The sequence below is a fragment of the Sciurus vulgaris genome (genome assembly GCF_902686455.1).
Source record: "Sciurus vulgaris genome assembly, chromosome: 1".
NCBI lineage: Eukaryota > Metazoa > Chordata > Mammalia > Rodentia > Sciuridae > Sciurus > Sciurus vulgaris.
The window spans coordinates 108689491-108707627 of NC_136461.1; the positions used below are offsets into that span (position 1 = coordinate 108689491).

General features: G+C 37.2%; 1 protein-coding gene across 1 annotated transcript in view; it reads right to left on the reverse strand.

Annotated features, from left to right (window-relative positions):
* LOC306661300 (myomegalin-like) overlaps window positions 1-18137 on the reverse strand; it is a 205977-nt gene that overhangs the window by 33169 nt on the left and 154671 nt on the right. The window contains 2 exon segments of the mRNA XM_079140184.1: window positions 4491-4723; window positions 10795-10886. Coding sequence (XP_078996310.1) covers window positions 4491-4723; window positions 10795-10886 — 325 coding nt within the window.

The window sequence follows — 18137 nt, forward strand, 5'->3', positions numbered from 1 at the left end:
TGAAAAACTGAAAGCACTCCCCCTAAAAACTGGAACAAGACAGGGATCCCCTCTTTCACCACTTCTATTCAATATCGTTCTTGAGACTCTAGCCAGAGCAATTAGACAGACCAAGGAAATTAAAGGAATACGAACAGGGAAAAGAAGAACTCAAACTATCCCTATTTGCGGATGATATGATTATATACTTAGAGGAACCAGGAAATTCCACCAGAAAACTGTTAGAACTCATAAGTGAATTCAGTAAAGTAGCAGGTTACAAGATCAATGTTCATAAATTCAATGCATTTTTATACATAAGTGATGAATCCTCAGAAAGAGAAATTATGAAAACTACCCCATTCACGATAGCATTGAAAAAAATAAAATACTTGGGAATCAATCTCACAAAAGAGGTGAAAGACCTCTACAATGAGAACTACAGAACACTAAAGAAAGAAATTAAAGAAAACTTTAGAAGATGGAAAGATCTCCCATGTTCTTGGATAGGCAGAATTAATATTGTCAAAATGGCCATACTACCAAAAGTGCTATACAGATTCAATGCAATTCCAATTAAAATCCCAATGATGTACCTTACAGAAATAGAGCAAGGAATCATGAAATTCATCTGGAAGAATAAGAAACCCAGAATAGCTAAAGCAATCCTTCGCAGGAAAAATGAAGCAGGGAGTATCGCAATACCCGAACTTCAACTTTATTACAAGCAATAGTAACAAAGACGGCATGGTATTGGTACCAAAATAGACGGTAGATCAATGGTACAGAATAGAGGACACGGACACAAACCCAAATAAATACAACTTTCTAATACTAGACAAAGGTGCCAAAAATATGCAATGGAGAAAAGATAGCCTCTTCAACAAATGGTGCTGGGAGAATTGAAAATCCATATGCAACAGAATGAAACTAAACCCATATCTCTCACCCTGCACAAAACTCAACTCAAATTGGATTAAGGACCTTGGAATCAGACCAGAGACTCTGCAGATTATAGAAGAAAAAGTAGGTCCCGATCTTCAACATGTCGGGCTAGGACCAGACTTCCTTAACAGGACTCCCATAGCACAAGAAATAAAAGCAAGAATCAATAACTGGGATAGATTCAAACTAAAAAGCTTTCTCTCAGCAAAGGAAACTATCAGTAATGTCAAGAAAGAGCCTACAGAGTGGGAGAATATCTTTGCCAATCATACTTCAGATAGAGCACTAATCTCCAGAATCTATAAAGAACTCAAAAAACTCTACACCAAGAATACAAATAATCCAATCGACAAATGGGCTAAGGAAATGAACAGGACACTTCACAGAAGAAGATGTACAAGCAATCAACAAACATATGAAAAAATGTTCAACATCTCTAGTAATAAGAGAAATGCAAATCAAAACCACCCTAAGAATTCCATCTCACCCCAATAGAATGGCGATTATCAAAAATACAAGCAACAGGTGTTGGCGAGGATATGGGGAGAAAAGGTATACTCATACATTGCTGGTGGCAACTGTAAATTAGTGCAGCCACTCTGGGAAAGCAGTGTGGAGATTCTTAGAAAACTGGGAATGGAACCACCATTTCACCCAACTATCCCACTCCTTGGTCTATACCCAAAGGACTTAAAATCAGCATACTACAGAGATACAGCCACATCAATGTTCATAGCTGCTCAATTCACAATAGCCAGATTGTAGAACCAACCTAGATGTCCTTCAATTGATGAGTGGATAAAGAAACTGTTGGTATATATACAATGGAATATTACTCTGCATAAGAACGATAAATTATGGCATTTGCAGGGCAAATGGATGAAATTGGAGACCATCATGCTAAGTGAGATAAGCCAATCTCAAAAAACTAAAGGACGAATGATCTCGCTGATAAGTGGATGATGACACATAAGGGGGAGGGTGGCGGGAGTTAGTGTTAGGGTTAGGGTTAGGGTTAGGGTTTAGAGTTAGGGAGGGGGACAAGAATGGAGGAAAAAAGGGACTGTTAGAGGGAAAAGAAGGGTGGGAGGGTGGGGGGGAGGGAAAAATAATAGAATGAATTCAAACAACATTACCATATGTAAATTTACGATTATACAAATGGTATGCCTTTAACCCTGTACAAACAGACAAACAACATGTATCCCATTTGTTTACAATAAAAAAAAGGTGGCAATGGGAAAAATAAAATTAATTAATTAATTAATTAATTAATTTAAAAGGGTTGGGGATGTGGCTCAGTGGTTAAGGACCCCTGGGTTCAATCTCCAGTATCAAAAAAATAAAAAATATTGGGATCCAGGAACACATAAGAAAGAAAACAATACTAATTGGGAACTACAATAAAATGAAACATATAATTATTTGCTATATGTTTGGATCATGTGATAGGAGATACCTTTCATGAAAGCAGAACCATTATCTGTACTGTTTGCCCTATATCCCAGGATCTCCATAGGTGCCAGTCACATAAAACATTCATATTGTTTGACAATAATTAATTTGACTAATTTTCACCAAGACATTTAGCTCTACTTATACTCTATACCCTTATACTCCCCAATAAACTCTTCTAGGATTGAATGGAAGCTACAAAAAACATGGTTTTCACAAGCAATTTGCTTGACCTCTTGGAGTCTCCAGTCTTCTTTACACAATATAAGAATTATGACAGTTTTATGTAAAATAAGGATTGTAACATTAGTGGATACTGATGAAATTACAGGATGTGGTTAGCTCAGAATCCACAAAAGAGAAGTCATTCAATCCTGTTGCCTAGCTGCAGACCTGAGGAATTATCAACATCAAATCCCACCAGGTGCTTGTTCACAAGGCTTTAAAGCTAAAGTCTATGAATCTGAATTTTACTTAGTTCCACAGATGATTTCTTTTCTTCTTCCTTTTTTTTTTTTTAAGTTATTGATGGACCCTTTATCTCATTCATTTATTTATATGTGGTGCTGAGAAATCAACCCACTACCTCACACATGGTAGGCAAGTGGCTCTGAGCCACAACCACAGCCCCCAACAGGTGATTCTAAGCATGCTACACTGAGATTCTGAGCTTGAAGAGGCAAAGAAAACAGGTAATTCATGGCCTGAAGGGTCAGCAGTCGACTATGCCTCTCAACTAGATTTCTCAGAATCTGAGTCTTGGATCTTCAAGCAGAACTACTCAGGTGTCAGTTAGGGAAAAAAAATACTTTAGGACATAGAACTCTGAGCATCCATGAGACAGTTTTTCAACAAAGAAAAAGGAAGAGGATGTTACCAAAACCAGGATGTAAGAGGGAGAGAGGGGGACACATGTATACTACAGAAAATAATATTTAATATTATAACTATGTTTGGGGATAAACACTTGTTTTCACAATATGAATTAATGAAAGCATAGCTCAACAAAATCTTGAAAGGAGGGGCTAGGTATTAGATTCTATATTCTACAACATCAGTGTTTCTTAAGGTCAGGCAGAGAGTTAAATCATTTTCAGAACAGTAACTCTGAGAAAAAAGGAAAATACTCCATGAGGATGTCTACATATGGTATGTAGAATCAAAAGAATTGTTCTGTTTGTAACATCTCAACTAAATTCACACATACAAAAAATTAAGCAAAACTGTGCTTTAACTTAAATAGAACTTAACTAAAGAATTAGCATGACAATTCAGTGTGAAAGAACTGACATTTAGAATGATCACAGAATTTTAAAAAATTGTTTGAAAAAATACATAACATAGAAGGAAAGGAGTAGATGTTAAAAATCAAGAGCCAGGGGTCTAGCTTTGGAGCATTATACAATCTTGAGCAGGTCACTTAGAACTTCCTAGGTGTGAGTTTCCTTAACTATGAAGCAAGGACAATGGGTTGGATATCAAGGTCCTCTTCAAATGCTAATGTTATTCAGGGAAGTTTAAGTGATGTGTAATATGCAGGGAAATAATAGGACATGAATTAAAAGTTGTACATTGGTATAGCTGTACTCCAAATAAGAGCCCTCAGGGGTAAATGATTGAATGGATTATCCCTATAGTATTGAAATGTTCCCTGAGCATCTTTTGGCAAAAAGCTGTTAAAGACAGAGTAGTCAATCTAGTCAATGAATCAGATAATTGCCACTTTTGTCAAGTTAATAAAGCAGTAGATAGTAGTAAAGCTGCTATTCCATGATTCAAGTACTTGTGCTTCTGCCCGGGAACTAAGTGGAGATGGAGGGGCCTCTGTATAAATCCTCCTCCCTTGTGAACTGCTCTGGTTCTGCATACAGCAGCCAAAATGATTGGGTAGGATATCCCTTATACATTCCAATCAACAACAAAAGTGATCTCCATTACCCATTACCACTTCTGAAAAGAATTCGTAGAAACATCAATGTATGGAGTCTGGAATGTAGATCCTGCAGTCATGTAGCAACACAAACACCTTGGTTGCAGCAAGGCACGTCCCTGGCAATGGCGGTAGGGACTCATGGTCAGTAGACTCCCTTTCTCTGGAGAAAATGTCCTACCTGATGTGGGACACAGAGGAGAATCCTGCTTCCTCAATTTGAGCCTTTAGCTCCTTGAGTTCCCCTTCAGCTTTTCTCTTCTCCTCTAAGTGCTGGTGAATCTCAGCCCTCAGGTGGAGCATTTCCTCCTGAAGACACCTGTTACTGTCCCCTCCTACTGGGGATGGAGGAGAAAGAGATGTGTTCTGGGTCTCCATAGTTGCCAGGCTTTTCTCCAAAGCCACCTTGGTGAGCTGAAACAAAATCATGGTTTAAATAAATTAGGTCACATACATAAAATGATGTTAGGTCATTAAAGAGAATCCAAGAGGAACACGAGACCGCAAGGACATACTTCAATGGGAGCAACAACAAAACAACAAAAAAGCAAAGCTGAAATGAACTCCCCTCCAAGGATTTCCTCAGTCATAAGGGCCTTGGAGAGTGGTTTGGGCAAGGAGGACGCATCGAGTGAGCAAGAGTCGTTGCAAGAGGGAGAAGAGGACAATTCAGAGATGGGTGAGGAAAACACACACAAAGCGGTCCCCACCCCCCTTTCTCTTTCTCCACACACAAGTGCAAACAAACAAGTTTTAAGCAGGTCTGGTGTCTGTGGGTGCTGTGATTCCTTTTTCTGAGAGGTCAGAGTTCCCTAAGAGTCTTCTCATAAGTCAGGAAGTTTCACCAGTTCCACAACACTGGAGTCCTTGACTCAGAAGATCATGGCTCAAAATTGCAGTGCTCAGTGCCTGAGGCTCTGCCTGGAATTTAGATTCCAATGAGGAGATGAGCAGGAGGGCTCAGGGTACTCAGGAAACAGCAGCAGTCCTCACAAAATTAGAATGATGGTGGAGCTACTGAGTAAGCTTTATTTCATTGGCAGCAGGAGAATCACACCGTAAACTACTGAGAAGCTGAGGTGAAGCCACCCTGTTCAGAAGCCAGTATTATTTTTTGGTTATTTCACTTGTGCCCATATTGTCAGTCAAATTCTCTTTAAAACTTTAAGCATGTAAGAAGAAATCAAGGTAGAAATGCTTTCCCAACACCATTCTTTTTCTTAAGGATCCTCTTAAAGTTATTCCTCAGTGTTTCAATTAAAGCAAATCTTACAGTATTTCTTCAAATGGGAATTTGTGAAGTTTCAGACTTTCTTTCTGTTCATTTTTGGCTCTTCTCCAGTTGTTTTTCATGTTTTTTAAAGTGTAGAAATCAACACACAAGTATGGAGATCTACTTAGTGTATGACTAATTATTTTAGAACAAGGATTTCCTGCCTGTCTAAATTAATTTCAATATATCTCAATGTCACATTGACTTCTATTTTCCTCTCAGTGGCAGCATTTGAGAGTGAGAATTACCTCCAGGTCAATTCTAATTCTCAATTTCCCACCTCTCTCCCACAGCTATCTCTGGGTCATGTTGTTTTCTTTTATATCTATAAATATTGTTATTTGTACTTGTCATTTATAAATTCATTCTAGCTATAGAGAACCATTTCCTAATTATCAAAATCATCAAAATATTTGCTGCGTGTCTCTATAACATGTAGTAGCTACCCAAGTAGGGATGATTTGTTGAATTAGTTATATGCTTTAAACCTCATTTCAGTTACCAATATATTAACAGAATAGGATCCAGGGCACGTTATTAAAGATCAATGACTGATTGAGCTGCTTGGAGTGGGAAAAAGCAATTGACTTTTGCTATTTCATATAAGAATCATGATAAAATCTAAGCCACAGGTTTGTGGTGGAGTTAATTCATAGCATGCATGTGTAGCAGTGTTTTGTAGCACAGCAGTTGAGGTTGTAAAGAGATGTGCACCTGTGTCAAAGAAGAAAGAGATCCACAAACCAAGCACACAATCCCTAAGCATCCAATCCCATATGGGGTCTGTGAGTCTGACATCTGGCAGGCTCTTGAAAATGTTTTTCTCTACAACTCTGCTGATAAGCTTAGTCAGGTTGGGGGTCATCTCCACATATGCCACCAACCATTTGTGACAAAATAAAGGACAGGGTACTGGACAAAATCATTTTGTAAAATTTATGGCTCTACCATTAATTTAACTATGTGGTATTATCTTTTTTATATAAACTCTTTCCAACTAATGTAACTAAAACATCAGCATCAGCCTTGAATATGGGTACAATATTTATTATTCTCCAAAACCTAAGGATTCCTTTTGCTTAAAAATAATGTCCAATTCCGGAAATCTACCCATTTTGTGTGTGAGTGGTACAGGAGTGCTCTACCACTAAGATACATCCCCAGCCCTTTTTATTTTTTATTTTGAGACAAAGTCTCACAAAGTTGCCAAGGCAGGCCTCAAACTTGTAGTCCTCTTGCCTTAGCCTCCCCAGTCACTTGGATTCCCGGTATGTGTCACCATGCCCAGCAAGTCTACCCATTTTAAAGTACCATCTGTATGTATGATTTCTTACTCTTTTGGTTTCAATACACCTATTTTCTTGAAGAAAAAATGATGACTTGTGAAATGTCAGTGTCAGAAGGACTTTAAGGTCCATCCGGAGAAACTTCCTACTTTAAAAGAGAAATAAATCATTGCCTAGAGATCTAATTTTGCTCATGCTAGTTTGGGTTTTCATAGTTTCATCTCAAAGATGGCTTACATTGATTAAATTTGAAATATAAATGTAATTTAAATGTCAGTGTATGAAAAGTGACTCAGATACTAGCCTTTCATTAGTTTTTAATCATTTATGAAGAGCAAATATTTCTGTTCCTTCCTTCAAATAAAACCCTGCAACTTGTAGTATGTGTGGCAATAGTGTGAATCCATTAAATCTATTTTAACCAATCTTTCTTATACATATCTTCTTCTGCATTATCTAATTCACTTGTGCTATTGCTTCCATACAATTCAATTTTGGGGTGCTGGGTTCCTATTTGTCCTGCAGAGGTTTAGTGCAGGATCTGATCTCTTGCTTGAATAGAGTTGTTTTGTTTTTTCCCTACTGCTTCATAACTCTCATATTGTAAGTCAGTTCCCAGGCAGCAATAAGTGCATTAAAAACTAGCTTTCCTCAGATGCACAGCATCACTAACCTTTAGGGAAATGTAAAACAAAACTGCAATGAGATATCTCCTCACACCTCTTAGAATGGTTTTTATATAAACTTAGGAAAGAAAAAAAAAGATATCAAGTATTAGGATGCCAAGGAAGAGGAACTTGTACTTTGTTGGTAGGAATGGACTTTAGTGCAGCCTCTGTAAAAAATGGTATGACGACTCCACAAACTAAAAATAGAACTACCATATGATCTAGTAATTCCACTTTTGGTATATTTCCAAAAGTGAACTGAAATCAATGTCAAAGGATTTCAGCACTCTGTTGTCTACTGCAGTATCATTACAATAGTGATGATAAGAGGTCAGCTTTTTAATGGGAGAAGTAAAGAAAATATGAAACATATACACCAATGGACTATTACTCAACCGCAAAAAAGGGGGAGATCCTGTCACTTGGATGATTCTGATATCCATCAGCTAAGAGAAATAGCCTGGCAGAGAAAGACAATATTACAGGATCTCACTCATAGGACTGAAATGTGGATCTAATAAAGTTGAACTAACAGAAGTAAAGAGTGAGGATTACCAGAGTGGAGGGTGGGCACAGGGGAAGTTGTTTATCAAAAGACACCAAGTGTTGGATAGACATAATGAATAGTTTTGAGATTTGTTACAGAGCAGGATGACTATAGTCAATAATAATGTATTATATATTTCAAAAGAACTAAATAAATTTCAAAGGTCTCACTATAAGGAATCTTGGGTAGGTGAGGTGATGGATATATTTATTAGCTTGATTTAATTATTTAACATTTTATTCATATACTAAAACATCATTTTGTACCTCATAAGTGTACATAGTCATGATTTGACAATAAAAATATTAGTTTTTTTAAAAACAGATGCTCCTAAAGCATCACACTTAGTCTATTGACTATTCTCCTTTGTATTTGAATCTTAATCTTGATTAATTTTTCTCCATTGCAAAAGATAAAATGAAGAAAGCAATGATTGATTATAGTTTCTTTCATGGGAATTTTCTAGATATAATATAGATCTTACATCTGTTTTAGATTGGAATTTTGGAGGAGATATCTAGGAGACATTACCATCATAGCCAGACATGAAGCTTGCTTAAATGGGTGAATCAAAAAAATAAGGAAGAAAAAAACTTTCTTTGGCTAAAAAGTGATTCTTTCCCAGGAACCCAAGTTGGATATGTGTATTAGGGGGAGTATGTGAATTCTTGAGGTAAGAAAGGAGCTTGGTGTCAAGAAAAAGTTTTAGCTTCCAAGAACACAACAAGGAGACACTCAGAACCTAATCTTAAAGAACAGTTTTCCTGGAAACAAGCAAAGAATTTTTTGAGAATCTGGACACAAAACAGTTATGGAAAAGCAAGCTTTATTTAATTGGAAGAAAGAGAGTACAACCACAAACTCCAAAAAAGATGAAGTAAACTTACAATGACTTCACAGACCAAGGTTCCTCCTCCCCAAAGCTGAAGATTGGTTTTTCAAAGAAAGGTGATAAAAAGGAAAATGGTGCTTACCCATGATATTCTTCATCCAACAGGTATACACTTTGTCTATCATGAGTCAAGCCCTAATCCAGAAGTCTGTCAACTTAAAATTACATTAGGTATCTCCTATGCAAATAATATCGCAAGCACTGTAATATGCCCCAAAGTAAAAGTTTATTTCCCAGTTGGACTGACCTTCTCAAAATAGGGTTTGGTCATATTCTCAGTGCTAGGCTACAGAAAAGAAAGCCGTGGAAGAAATGACTTTACAAGCCAGTTTTCCTGTAGGACTTGCACTACCAAAAATAGTTTTTACCATGCCAATCAGAATCTGAATCTCTTTACAGTTGTGCTTCCTGATTATGTATTCTGAAGTTAATCCCATACCACAGTCATTATAACCATCAGTGACCAGAAGCCATCCCAATCTAGTTGTCTTAAAGTGAATATCTGTTCATCCTGCAGGTTCCTTTCTCTCACCCAAGATCCTTAGTGAAATCAGGGAGTGAAGAGCAGAAGCATCTATACAGAGGGCCAGTGGTATGCACAATTAACGTCACAACCATTGGTGAAAAGGACTCAGAAAAGCTGTAAAGCAAAAGCAGTGAAGCTGATGCAAAAACTCAAGGGAAAAGTGAAGGTTAGCTATGGTTAAAGCAACAAAAAGGGAATCTTGGTAGAAGGAAAATTCTTGAGAATGTAAGGTATCCCAGGTAATTATTCATGTTATCAAGAATCAAAGACTGTGCCACATCTGATAAGATTTGGGGACTGTTCACTTGGGCTCTTTTCACCATTTTATTAAATTTCTCCTCTTTTTCTTATGCAGGAGGTAGATAAGCAGATCCAGGAATCTTTATTTCCCCTACAGTTTTCCTGATAGTCCTAAGGAAGCCGTCACTGGGGAAGCCTGGCTGCTTTTGAAGGATTTCTATCAATGATCTACTTCCTCTGCAATAACTTAGTTGCAGTCATGTTCCATCTAGAAGATGCAACTGTTAAATGTCTTGGGGCCAGATGGAGACACTTAGGAGTTTCAACAAGTGCTGCGGGCTCACTATCAGTGACTTAATCTCTGAGATCCAGGACATTCACTCGTGCATTCACTTGTGGACTTGAGAACGTGCTTTCTCCGATGGTGGGTGGGAACAGTGTTTCAGCCTTGAATACCAAGTTTCGAGGTTTGAGAGGGGCTTGCCATTTGAAGGGCTATCTGTTGGTCATTGACTTAGTCACAACCTGGGTAGTCTGACAGGTTGCACAGTCAACTTCTCTTCTGTATGAGATCTCACAGAGAAAGATCCCTGCTCTGGAGGCATTTTGATCCTCTTGGAGTTTCTCAGCATTCTCCCCAAGCAGATCCCAAGCCTGCCACCTCCCCAAGCAGCCCCTTGATGTCTCCCTGTCTTCTGTGGTGTGTTTCAGTTACAAAAGCCCAAGGGGGGGAAGTATCCATTGTCTTTTAAGTAAAAATTCTTCTGAAGCTATAGCTACAGACAGTAAATAGAGGCAAAGGTGGGTAGGAAGGGGCAGGAAGCAGAAGAAAACACAGAAGTAGTAAAAACAAAAGGGTTGATTAGAGAGAAAAACTGAGGATATGGGTTGGAGAGGCAGCTGTAATGCTCAGGGAGGACAAAAAGCAGCCTGGGGTTTATATAGAATGATGTCTTGTCATTCCAGGAGCACAAAGGCTGTGGGAGACCATCAGACCCCAGAAGGGCTGTGTGCCTTCCACCCGGGGAACCCCAGGACCTGACACTGACTTACTTGCTGGTGGCTGTTGTGTGCAGCCTCCTCCTCAATACTGTCAGTGAACTCGGTGCTTGCGTCTTCAGTGTCATCTCCTGCTGCAGCCACACCTGGAAGTAAGTCCAGAAAAGAAAGGTGATTTCCTTCACAGATGGCTCCCAGACAGCAGGTAAAATTACACTTGCCATCTGCCTCTGATTTCTTCCTTTCCCCATGTGCCTGGCATCCTCACTATCAGGGAAGGCAGTACTAGTCCTTCTCAGTGCATCAGCAATACTTTTCTACCAACACTCATTTCAAAACAGAAGCTGGCTCTAACGCACAAAAATCTACAACCAAAAAACTTGACTGTCAAGAGTGATTACCCTCTCACCTATTTTTTTAAAGTCTGAATGATTCCCCATCCTGGCTATGTAACAACTTTCTCTTTTATAACATGGGCCAAAAATAACTAACTAATCTTTTCTCCCCACTGACAGAGTTCCTTATTTCCTGGGGATTAAGGCCACCCACTTCTTTTCATACTTTTCCATTGTTGGGATCAGCTGTACATGGACTGACAGCATCTCTGAGGTTCTCCTATCTGAGAGTACTGTGTCCTGCAAAGGTTCAGGTCTAGTTCAGATCCAAAGCATAGAATGGGTCAAGGGTTTCCTAATTCCCTCCTCTTACTTTCCCTTCTCTCCATGTCTCTCAAACTTTGTTTAATGCCAACATACCTTGAGTGGAGGGTTTCTTGCACTTTGTTCAAATAAGGCTTAATCCATTCTTTCATTCCCCAAAGATGTACACAGTCACCCTAAAGCACAAACATCCACACCCTGATCTAAAGGACAAATAGCTGCTGTTACTGGACTGGTAATTAGTGGTCTAGGGCAGTGCTAACCAATAGAACCTTCTCTAATGATGGCAGTGGTTTTTGCCTACAGTACCCAGTAAGTAGAAACTGGACACATGTGGCTATTAAGCACTTGAAATGCGGCTATTGTGACTTAGAAACTAGATTCATCATTTTATTCAAATTAATTGTATTTATATAGTCATATGCTAATGGCTACTATATTGAACAAATCTAGAGAATTTCTTCCTTTTTACTTTTGTTAGAATAAAAATCTGCTCATATAATTTTAGATCAACAACTGTGCCCATGTTAGATTTTTATTTATGACAACCTGTACCTTACAGAACCTACCCAAGTTAGAAAAATCTCACAAGATCTATTTCTGACCCTGGTCTCAGCAACCAACCTGTTTAAATCCTCTTCTGACCACTCAATAACCCTGCCTTAAAGACATTAAGTGGCTTGTCCAAGGTTACCCAGCTAGTTCTGACAAGACCTATGCCAAGCTAATTGTCTGTACTCTTAGGATCCATTCATTGTTTCCTCAGGTGATAAATCAGACCTTTATCTTTTCTTCTTCCTTCCAATTCAAGGAGCCTCCTCCTGAGACATCCATAAATGAAAGGTTCAACATGAATAATGCGCATTCACTCTGAGTTGTTACCCCTCTCACCTATATCAAGAAAGTCTGAATTATTACTCCTCATCCTGCAGATGAGTTGAACAGGGGCAGTTCACATTTACATTTCATTTCTTGGCATCTGCAAGTTCATGGCACAGAATTTCTGATGGCTCAGGCTGACCTCATCAAGGTATAAAAGGTAATTAGGCATGCTGTTCTAACAGTTTAAGTTCCTTGGTCTTCATGGTGAATGCTGTGTTAATTGTGGACCACAGCAGGATCCTATTCAGTAAATACCTCCACAAGGAGAAACCTCTACCACTCAGTATCTTTATCTGTGGCAGACAGTGTACAGCAGGAATTTCCAATATTTACTCTTTCAAACTGGCCCCAGAACTACCTCACTCAAGGTACTGGCTGAGTAGAGGTGAACGCTCTGATTGCTGTAAACACTAAACCCAAAATGACACTTCACCTGAGGACATGTATATTACATTAGGCTTACTTTGGAGAATCTTTCCCTGTACAACAAGAATGATCATAATCTTATCTTTTTTCTGCAAAAAAAAAAAAAAAAAAAATGAATTGTCCTACTCAGTGAAAGATTAAGAAAGTATACTTCTGCCATTGTTTTCCTTTTGAGCACTGAGCTAGAGAATGATCCTAGGGTTCAAGGGAGCTCAGCTCTTAGATCCAGATCCTTGTCCCTGTACTGTTCTTGGTGACTTGTGTAGCACATGCTAAGCCCACATCCCAAGGTGGTTCCTGTAGTAGGTTCCTCAAGTGGAGTTAAGAAAGGTGACTGTCACTGGTCTTGAAGTTTTTTATCTGACACTTTCTGCCCTCCACTTACCTTTGAGGTCCTTTCTGATAACACATTTACATTTCTAGATAATATTCCTCTTTAATTCACTGTGGGGAGGGCAGGGTGTCTTGGTTCTGACTTCATCAGAAATTAGAAAAAAAGGAAGAATTCCCCTTTTACCTCCACAATCTACTACACAGGGATTTTGTTTTTCTTTTCTCCCCGACCCCAGTTCAATCTGCTGTATGTCCTTTATGGCAACTTTACAGTTGCTCACCTTTTACCAGCTTGAATTAGAAAGCTGAAAACAAATTGTTTGTGCATGTCTGAGGACTAAAGCTGAAAATATTTTATAGAAAATGTTGGAATAAAATGAAGATATCTTACACATCTTATATCTAAGTGTACATTACACATCTGTCTTTGTTACCATTTATATTTTTAAAGTTAAATAAAGAACCTCTCTTTTGTGGCGAACCCCTTTTCTAAGCTTTTACATGGCAATAAAAGTCTATCTTCAGAAATATCTTGGAATACTTTAGACTTCTAATTTAAATGAAAGGTACTAATACCTTTTATACTGATGAGTCTTCTGCTTTTTATGGATAAAAATGTGAAATAAACTGGTCTGTAACTTGGAGTCTCCAAAATCTAAGAATCTATTCATTCACAGTTGACTCACTTCTCCAAGATTGTTTTACATGTTTCATGTTAGCATGAAAACATGCCTGAAATTTTAAATACTTTTATTTGAATTTTAATAGAGTTGTGTTTCTTACAAGATTCTAGGCTCTGAACCACACAAAATAGAGGTGATACCAAAATGCCCATTATTTAGATTTAGAAAATTATCTTCTACCAGATATTTGGTTCTACAAAATAAAAGTAAAATAATCCTCTACAATATAACATGATAAAATCCTTTGGCAACAATTTAAACATTCTGCAAATGTAAAGTTTTCTTTGAAGCAAAAATTCATACTTTTATAAATCTTTTTAAATTGAAGATAACATATCAAGAACATGGACTCTGGAGCCAGTCTATGTTTGAATCTGTTTTTGTCACTGGTTTTGTGATTTTATGCAAGCCATAACTGTCTGTAACTTAGTCTCATTTGTTAATTAGGGTTAATAATATCATCCATTCCATGCAGCTGTTGTGAACTTCAAAGGGTTTGCTGATTTTAAAGTGCTTGGAACAGTGTTTACCGCAGTATGTCCTCAATAAATCATGCCCTCAGACAGTAGTTCTGTTTATTATTGTTGTTGCTGCTGATAAATTGGTCTTGGACTAAAAAGTTAAGGGCTTTGAAGGTCATAGGATCTAAATGTAATCAGCATAGGGAAGTTCTAGACCTGATGTTATTAACTGGAAGATCTTGAATGATTCTTCACTTCTGAATATCGGTTTTCCTCAGCAAGATGCTTGAAATAATACTTATTGTTCTTTCTTCCTTACAGGACAGTTGAAAAAAGAAGAGTCACCAGCGAATAGGATGAACTCTTGTGGAAAGGTGCCATACAAACAGGATTCATCAGCATTAAATTATAACTGTCTTGGAACTCCACCATGCCCAATAAGCTTTACAGGAAAATTCATGAAGTTTCATTTTAATTCTTAGTGGGGAGTCCAAACTGGGTGGGGTCAAGGCCATTCCCCCTACTCTATAATCATTATTTCCCCTATAAGCCATTTATGTGGGTTCAACAGCAAAGGATAATACATTTTAGTACAACAATCAATAGATAATTGTCCTATGGAAAAAAGATATGAGTCTTCTCTACTTTGCACATGAATCTTTTAAGAACTAAACCAAGAACATAGCAGGGCTCATATTTTACTAATTTTGAAAAGGGATTTTAAAAGCTAGTACTTGACAGCATGAGTAAGTTTGCAGGGTTCAGTGTCTTTCCCTCAGTGCAAGCTCCTCTCGGCCCATCTTTCTTTCATTCCTGGGCACTCTGCTATGTGCTGTTATCAGAACTCTCATATTTTAATGTCATGAACCAACCATTGCTGACTTAATATTATGATGCCAGATGAAAGAACCAAAGGAAAACATTCTTCTATCAAATCACAATTTCATCCACATCCATTCCCTTCAAGGTCATAAGAAAACTTCAAGGTTCTATATGCCCTCCATAGCTTCTGCTGAGAAATAAAATTCTTTACCTAAACAGATGCTTATTTTAGAACAGGAGAAAGCTGCTGTCTGCAGTCAAGCCCCTTTGTGGAATATCTTTAAGGTGCAACATGCCTCATGCAGCCTGGAGGGCCACTGACCCATACATTATTCAGAAAGCACCCATTTTAAGTGACTTTACACAACTAAATTATAGTCCAAATCACTTTTCAGGGTATGAAATGTCAACAGAATTTTGAAAAACATTTTGTACTTTTTCAAAAGGGTGATTATTCAATAAACTAGTCACCTAATCTTAGGATGACCAGGACATGTGTAAATTAGGACTGTCTTGGAGAGAAGATATGCTCACTGGACCTATTCTGTAATGTCAATGTCTGCTTATGGTCTCTTCCTCAAAGAACACAAGAAACAGGATTTCCTAGGAATATTTAAAGAGATGGCACCACCCACCACAACAGTGGATCCTCAAATCTGTCCTGCTTTCTCCTACCCTGCTTTGGCAAGGAGAATTAAGAGAGGATTTTTAGGTAAAGCAGCCCTTTTCACTTTTCTGGAGAAAGTGCAATGCTGTTTCTCTCATTTCATTGGGAGAAGAAAAATTCAGGTTTCTTCTTCCTTCCTTTAGTTAAATACTCATTCCAAAGAGCCTTACTGACTTGGAATTTTAATACAAGGATCAATAAATTGATTCCCCTATGAAGGAAAAGAAAAAAGATATAAGTGTCCTCTACTTCTTTTCTCATAAATCTTTTAAGAATGAAACCAAATAGTTTCTGTTGGCCTTTGATATTTTTATTGCATCAGTAACAATTTGTTATATCTCAACTAAAGTAAGCTGAAACTCTAACACTTATATATAAAAAAGTACACTCTCCATTTTAGCACAAATATCAATACAGATTAACAGCACAGATCTATGAAGAAATTAACTTTCAAATAAAAATATACAGCTTAATTTGGTGGGGAAAGTTCTGGAAATAACTTAATGCCATGTTTCTGATCATTTAACATGTCATTTTCTTCTTCATCTGAAGTTATGAATCACTTTAAGCCCACAAAATTTAAAGTGATAAAAGTAAAACTTTGCTTTTAAAAAATCAATAATACTCCATGGACAGAGATGAAAATTCATGATTTATAAAACATACTTGTATATATACATACCTCTAAAGTTTATAAATTGAGAGATAAATATCTTAGAATGACTTTACAACTGCACCTCATACTCATGATATATACTAAAAGCAAGTCTACAAGCATTTGCCACACAATCAGGAGTTCTCCGAGGAAACGGGTAAGTTTTTGTCCTTAGTCCTACTCTTCATATTATTTTAGATCAAACATTTTTTGATGCTGCTGAACTTTCTGATTTATCCTTCCATCTTTAGCAAAGGAAAACAGTATAATAAAGATTTTTATTTTTGGAATTTGACTACACAACAAAGAAAAGGGAAGTAACACAAAAATAATGAGTATATCACTTTACAGGTTTAAATGTTCTTACTTGAAATCTGGTCAAAATTAGCACTGTTAGTTCTACAGTTTTGGATTTCCCTTCCAGTTCCCTGTTGGAGGCAAATGATAATGCTAATTTTTTTATTTGGTAAAATCATCCTGGCTCATGTGATTATATAGAAAAAAGCTGAGGACTTACCTTCTATCAATACTGAAGACTATGTAAAAGCACCATGTTTATTTTCTAATCATAATAAAATGTTTTAATAAAGCTACAAATGGTGAAGGAGTGACTTAAATAAGATTTCAAAATGCATTAAGACTTAGAAACTACCCTATAGAAATCAATCCAGGACACTACCTATTGACTTGACCCTTCTATTTTTTTATTAGAGTTGCCGTAAATGAGCTCCATTTATTCAGCTGTTTTTTTTTTTGTTTGTTTGTTTGTTTGTTTGTTTTTTCCCCTGAGTACAAATGGTCCTATACTAACAAAAAGAGAACAGCTTTGTAAGCTTTAACTTAAGAGAAATGGAGAAATATGTGCTTCTCTCTTTCAGGATGTTACTATTTGAAAAAGAAATTTCATTTCATTTATTCAACATTTGTACAATTTCAAGGTAAGATGGAATATGGACTTCAAGTGTGTGGGTGACTGATTTTTTTTTTTCCCCCTAACTTTATAGAAAATTTGTCACCTTATCTGCAGGACATTGGCTACAGATCTGTTGAATATGGGTCAGCTAGTATTAAAGAGGCAACTATCTTACATGTGAAGATTCTGTGGCTCTATCATATAAAAAGAACAGAAAACAATGACTTTACCCAAACAATAGGATCTAGAAACTTCTAGCTCAAGGAAAACAAAAGTACTGAAGTTGTTCTAAGACTTAAAGCCCCAAAGGAATGTAACTTTAGGGAAGCCAATCAACCTTTACTTCTCAAAGAAAGGAACAATTTTTGGTATAAAGTGATCTGATGCTCCTTTCCCTAATCAGAAGATTCCAGAAGCAACTCAAAGCTCAAAGTATAACTGAAATTAACAAAACAAAAACTGAACTGTTTTGCAGCTATGAGCCCAGCTTCTTGTAACGCACATACTAAACTAGGAGCGTACATTAGCAAAGAAGTACTAAGTCTTTTAGGCTTAAGTCACTCATGTATAAATTAAGTAGAATACATTAAAGAATCCTATAAGGAAACTACTTCTTGTGGCTGAGATCCTAAACTGGTTAAGATTTTCTTGATCCTTAATAGAGTTTTTACCAAATATGATGTAACTGAAAAGCATTTTAAAATTATGAAATAAGAAAAAAGTACTTTTCTTAAGAAATAGAGGCACTAAAAATATTGCTGCTGTCTACAACTGAATGAAGAAAAGGGGCTGTGGGATGAATGGGTTGAAGTAAGAGGGAACAGGGTGTAAGAGTATACCCTCTCAAAGTACACAGCTAAATAGCTAAAAAGAGATCATCAGACAAATGTTGACTT